This window comes from Asterias rubens, chromosome 12 (genome assembly GCF_902459465.1).
Source record: "Asterias rubens chromosome 12, eAstRub1.3, whole genome shotgun sequence".
Lineage (NCBI taxonomy): Eukaryota > Metazoa > Echinodermata > Asteroidea > Forcipulatida > Asteriidae > Asterias > Asterias rubens.
The window spans coordinates 2,445,524-2,452,368 of record NC_047073.1 but is presented as its reverse complement, the minus strand read 5'-3'; the positions used below and the strand labels follow the sequence as shown (position 1 = coordinate 2,452,368).

General features: G+C 41.0%; 1 protein-coding gene across 1 annotated transcript; it reads right to left on the bottom strand.

Annotated features, from left to right (window-relative positions):
- Positions 1-1,682: 1,682 nt before the first annotated feature.
- On the bottom strand, positions 1,683-4,939 carry LOC117297896. Its single transcript, XM_033781075.1, has 2 exons — positions 3,849-4,939; positions 1,683-3,196 (listed from the first exon to the last, which is right to left on the bottom strand). The coding sequence occupies exons 1-2, from the start codon at positions 4,890-4,892 to the stop codon at positions 2,891-2,893; spliced, it is 1,350 nt and encodes a 449-aa protein (XP_033636966.1). The 5' UTR covers positions 4,893-4,939; the 3' UTR covers positions 1,683-2,890.
- Between the last annotated feature and the right edge of the window lie 1,906 nt (positions 4,940-6,845).

Genomic DNA, 6,845 nt, shown 5'->3' with positions numbered 1-6,845 from the left:
ATTTTGTTTTTCGAAATTAACGGGGAAATAGTTAGGGATAGGCCCAAACAAGGTCATAAATCTCTTTAAAATAAAATAAAATATGAAGTACGAATTCGTCATGCAAAATAAATAGCCGGGTGACCTTTACAATGTTCTCTTGTCTCTAGAAATGCCCGACAGCAAATAATGCCAAGTAGAAGTTTATAAGTGACGCAATTCGTTCCACGTGCGCAAACTCAGACATAATAGTTTCAGTTAAACACACCTGATGAACGGCTTAGTGTCACTGGCTGTTACTTACTATAATCTACTTTGTAACAGAGTTATTCCTTATATGGTAATTGCCCACATGTAGTGTTCTAATGCAATTAGTTGTTTACACTCGTTCAAGGAGTTTCAGAACACATAGAGCAACCATGAAACAGACGTTGTGTTTCTTTAAAAAATATACATAAAATGGCCGTCGAATTTCTCTTATTCGATCAATATCGTTCAAAATAAAACTGATCTACTTTTTGTTTAAAGCATTATACACGGGGAGAATTAAGACAATATGTTGTTAACCTTTGAGTTCTGGAAAGAGCAACTCAAATTCTCGAGACTAGAGGCGAAAAGTCAGTTTGTTATTCAAATTTAGTTTAGTCTGGTCAAATTGAGTCTGTGTAATTCAAATTTAAGCGGTAACAGCTAAGTCAAGGTACCAGACACTCAAATCTAACTCACAATGGCTTCTTGTCCTATAATTATATACAGAATGTTCAACACCAATCACTTTTGTTCCAATAGACCCTATATACAAATTTGTTCTTATCAATTTCACTAGCTACGTACTAACAAAAAAACGTTGAATCACTGTTTTGCAAGCCCACTGAGAATACCTTACGTATATACACACATGCACAGTTTGCTGTGGAGCTAATTGGGGTTATCCCCTTGCATGTCATTATCTAGAACAATTTGTGAAGACGCACGCCATTCTATTCCTGGTCCAGCCCTTAAAAGGTCTAGGTCATAGTTGCGCACCTGTTGTGTTCCATTACTTCGTTTCTCAAAATGACTCTACATTACAACTACAGCACCAGGAAGCTACTATTTAAGCTATTACTATTAGAATCTATATTTAGACGTTTCCAATTACTGTTCAAGTGATGGCCTTTTACCGACAAACAAATGCCCGTGCTAACAAATTAAACGGTTGTCATAATAATTTGAAACATTGTCAAACATGGGTTATCCGGGTTTGCATTAACCCACTCCTCATAATTGCTGAGGTCAATTGTTTATGGTTTTCATTTGCATTATTCACCCTTGCGAAATTGTATATGGAATAAACCCTTATTAAGCAGTATTCTCTGCTTAAAGGCACTGGACACGTTTGGTAATTGTCAAAGACCAGTATTCTCACCTGGTGTATCCCAACATGCATACAATAACAAACCTGTGAAAATTTCGGCTCAATACCTGTGAAAATTTCGGCTCAATACCTGTGAAAATTTCGGCTCAATACTGGTTATCAAAGTAGCAAGAGAATAATGAACGAAAAAACACCCTTGTAGCATTACTTTGTTTGCTTTCAGATGAGAAATAAAATGCTTCAGCTGAAGTCTTTATTATTAAATTGACTGTGAAATAATTTCCTTCTCAAAAACTGCATTTACTTCAGAGGGAGCCGTTTCTCACAATGTGTTAGTTATACTATCATCAGCTCTCCATTGCTCGTTACCAAGTAAGTTGTATGCTAACAACTATTTTGAGTAATTACCAACAGTGCCTTAATCAGATGTTTGCTTTAATTTTCACAACCAGTCAAAGACAGTAGGGCCTCCTTGTGACATGGTATTTTGGCTGTTATGATAACCTTATTCTGTTAAGCAAGACTGTATTTGTGCTTAGCTGTATTTGTGCTGAAATGGACCCTGGCTACTGGCCAATGTTGGAACTTCGGAATAACTAAAATATCTAAAACCGTTCATACAGTTTGCCTTGAATGTCAACCCACTAAAGTATTGCCCAAAATTAATTACACGTTTCCCGTTTCTCACATCCGGGCCTCATTATCTCCAGTGATTTAAATGGATTTGAAGTTAGAGCAAAACATCTTTTCTTTTCGTCCTCAGAGGCGAATTTGGCGAATAAATGAAAAAGTCGGACTTGAAACTTTGCATGATGAAGATACAAGTGAGGTTACTTTGTGGAGAAAAAAAACCCACCAATGAATGTTATATCTCCAAAAAAAAGAGTATGAAAATATAGACCTTCAACAGTGCAGCCATCTTGAATTGCTCCCACTGATATCAATATAACCAAACCGAGGCCGAGAACAAAATAGAGTGGTTCCTATTTGCAAAATGATTATTAGCATACATTATTGTTTTTTTATATGAGGAACACGACCAAGATGGAGGCATCATGACAGAGTTCTATTGTCTTATTCCGCCTAGACCAAAATTGAAACAGCTTGTCCATGTGTGTTATGAAAATGCATTCCTTCTCTAAGAAATAAACGGACAATGCAAAATCAGGGGTTTTAAATTGATACCATGGGTGTATTTGGAAGTACAAACAAAAATAAAAATTTACACCGTGCACCAAAAAATACATTGGTGTTATTTGTGATGTGTTTGTGTACTGTACTTTATAATCGATATTAAACAGCCAATATTAGTCTTCGTAATGCACACATCGCAATATCTGAGCAAAGTGTGACGTACGAATATTTACAAATCAGTTAAGTAAATCTTACTGTTTTATTATTTTGAACCAACATTTTTTTTAAATAATTTGTGTGATTTTTTCAGCCTGGATCTTTTAAGATTACATTACAATGCAAGTTGCTATTCGAGATATGTATATTTTTAAAGAATAAAAAACATTCTTTGTACCAGTATAAATGATAATTTTTTAAAGTTCAGACCCAATACTGTTTCCTATGAAGCACTGGGAAGTATGCCCCGTCCACATAGCTGACGGTTCTATTCATGTAGGCGGGATCGTAGGTATCCCATTCGTAGCTTGCATCACGTACAGACACGGTATCCTCGTCGCAGTTCATGCTGTCGTCGGGCGAGACGGTGAAGTGCGGGATCCCGGCACTCGCACCGAAGTCCGAGTCCAGACCTGGGCCGTGTGGTGAGGCGTTATCCCCGGCGGAGTCGGTGCAGTGCGTGTTGGGTGTGTTGGTGGGAACCACGAGCTTCGGAGTGGGCGTGTTGAGCTGAGAAAAGGAATGTAGAGATCGTTAAGGCATTTGTGTGTATAAGTGGTGCATGGCGGAGTATGGACTTTAGGACAAAAGAGGTCCATACAATGTCAGGAACATGAAACACCATGTGGACGTACACGTCCATAAAGCGTTTTTGGAAAAGTTTCTGCATCACGCCACCACTTTTTCATTCGATTTGAGTATCTAATTTACCTCAATGAGATATCCCTTTTTGTAAAAATGAGTGAACAAGTGGCCTGTAGGATACGGAAAGTTATCCCAAGTCACACCAAGTTGAAAGTAGGATTAAACTATGTAAAAACATGTATTTAATTTATAGGAAACCTTAGGATGGGTGAGACTTTGTATTGTGTACCAACGAAAATAACAGACGAAATTTAAGTTCGAAAGTATAAATCGAGTATGAGGTTGAACATAAAGCATTCAAAAACCATTGATTTGGTGAAAAATTACAATTGCAAACATCTAATTATATTACTAGTTAAATTGATATTGAAATGATTTAGACAAAGGGTATTGAATTAACAAACCGAATCTTTCAGAATCTCTTATGCATTTTATGGTTTATAAGTAAGAGGAACTATTGACCTTTAGCTTGGATAAGAATAATGTTTGAGTATTTTTGGCTTGCTTATATACTTACATCCATGAGTAATGTACTTGCGCTGGGTTCAGCATACGCCATGTTGTGGCTATGATGTCGCACTTCCCTGTTACGCATCCTCAGAAAAGCATTCGTCTCTGGTGATGTAACAATTCTTTTGCCAGAGAGGTTGAACTTGGGCAGTCTGTAGTCCCCTCGAGTCGGTATTCTCTTGATACGATTCCTGGATGAATATCTCCTGCTGCTAGGCCGAGCAATGGCAGGCTCAGACAGCACCGATCTGTGTGCCCGTATTGGGTACAAACCCGCAGTGGTGTTCCACAGTCGACGGTTGTCGTACGGGTATGGGTCGGTCAGATTGGCGTTCTTTATAGCATCCCTCGGACACACTGGCTCGAAACGTAGTGGGTAGACTCTGGCGAGTGGTTCCATCATCATGCCCCGGCCAGTCACCGGTGCCATAGGCCGGTGCGGCGCGTCGTGATGGTGGGCGAGGTGACGCATGGGTATCTCCTCTTGCTGGGCTGTGGGGGCAGTATTAAGCATCGCAGCCACGGAATCGTTTGTAGCCCGTCTATGAAAGCTCTCGAAGATCTGCTCTCTTGCCTTATCGGTTCGTTTTACCTTTCCACTTTGGATTAAATCAACTAGTCGGCGTGTTCGTAGTCGTTTCTGATGAACCATTCTACACTGTATGATCAAAACAACAACCACCACAATCACCAACACAGCAACGGTTATACTAATGCCATATTTGTACCAGAATTCCGTGGCGTTGTTTATAGTCCTAGTTTCAACCTCACCATCTGTGCTTGTTGGTGTACCAGTCACAATAGTATTTCCCGCAGTGAGTGACCACGTGGTGGAATTCAGGGTTTGATTCCAACGGCTGTGCGTACCAACACCGTTTCTCCATGTTGGCTCTCCCTTGGGAGTCCGGCTGTTGTTGAAGACCGATGAGTCAGTGACACCAGGGGGAGTCGACGTCTCCACCATCCACTTCGGCGGCTTGGTGAGAGCATTCAGCAGGTCCTGGAGGGTCTCGCCGTCCGGTGTACTCGTCGGACTCCCGGTTGCGTACATAGCCACACTAGCAGGTCCATGGTCCACATCCCCACTGTGGCAGCATGGTCGCTCTCTCTGCTGTCAAGTGGTGTTTAGTCAACTGAAGGGTTGAGGCAGTGGTGGTTCCATTCAGTGGGTTCAATGAATGTTGTTTGTCTGCTTTGTAGTTGTCTAATACCAGCTGATAGTTATGCTCTCGGCGCGAGCGCCCAAACACAATGGTCGGATACCCAAAGGCAACATTGCGGTATTCCAGGGACTCTAAAGCTCAATAGGGCCTACCAGAAATTATAATTTCCAGAATAAAAGGATAACTAATACATACCAGTAAACGACTTTTGGATTAGATTCTTAAGATACCCATATTATTTAGAGCTCAAAATATATTGTATTTTTTGCCGTCTACAAGTTGATGCAGACGTAATCATACAGAGGACTCATTCTGAAAACTATGGGTGCGTTCTGGAACAAAAAATGCTAGGGAGATGCAGTTTATACCTTAGTCATCCTGGCATGTTCCTGCGTCCATTTTTTTAAAGTTTAGGGCGACTTGCGCACTTCTTGATAGAAAAAAGCTCAAGTAGGCGGGGTTGCTCAGAAACGATTTCAACAACCTCCACTATGGGAGTTTTGTGCACAGAGCTGTCGGAGAGAAAAACAAAATGTAAACCGGGTAATTTCGATCCCATATCATGCTCAATCTTCAAAATTTTACCACCACAGGATTGCCATGTTCAAGGGCTTTCCTCTCGTACAAAACTTAATGCTCTGACGATTTTTAAGGCGGGGCTAGATGCGACGGCGTGAGCAGGCACCCATTAGAAATTGACGTACACTGTGCGTGTATACAATGTACACAAACACACGGCGCAGTCAGGGAACCCAACCAAAAATAATAGTCATTCAAAAAATAGGCCCGGACAATTAAAAACTTTCAGCAATGCTCTGGAATAACTCTGGAACTAAAAAAGCCAGAGAGATGCAGTTTGTACCTTAGTCATCGTGGCATGTCCCTGCATCCATTTGTTAAAGGTTTAGGGCGACTTGCACACTTCTTGATAGAAAAAAGCTCAAGTAAGCGGGGTTGCTCAGAAACGATTTCAACAACCTCCACTATGGGAGTTTTGTGCACAGAGCTGTCGGAGAGAAAAACAAAATGTACAACGGGTAATTTCGATCCCAGTATCATGCTCAATCTTCAAAATTTTACCACCACAGGATTGCCATGTTCAAGGGCTTTCCTCTCGTACAAAACTTAATGCTCTGACGATTTTTAAGGCGGGGCTAGATGCGACGGCGTGAGCAGGCACCCATTAGAAATTGACGTACACTGTGCGTGTATACAATGTACACAAACACACGGCGCAGTCAGGGAACCCAACCAAAACTAATAGTCATTCAAAAAATAGGCCCGGACAATTAAAAACTTTCAGCAATGCTCTGGAATAACTCTGGAACTAAAAAGCCAGAGAGATGCAGTTTGTACCTTAGTCATCGTGGCATGTCCCTGCATCCATTTGTTAAAGGTTTAGGGCGACTTGCACACTTCTTGATAGAAAAAAGCTCAAGTAAGCGGGGTTGCTCAGAAACGATTTCAACAACCTCCACTATGGGAGTTTTGTGCACAGAGCAGTCGGAGAAAAAAACAAAATGTAAACCGGGTAATTTCGATCCCATATCATGCTCAATCTTCAAAATTTTACCACCAGAGGATTGCCATGTTTAAGGGCTTTCCTCTCGTACAAAACTTAATGCTCTGACGATTTTTAAGGCGGGGCTAGATGCGACGGCGTGAGCAGGCACCCATTAGAAATTGACGTACACTGTGCGTGTATACAATGTACACAAACACACGGCGCAGTCAGGGAACCCAACCAAAAATAATAGTCATTCAAAAAATAGGCCCGGACAATTAAAAACTTTCAGCAATGCTCTGGAATAACTCTGGAACTAAAAAAGCCAGAGAGATGC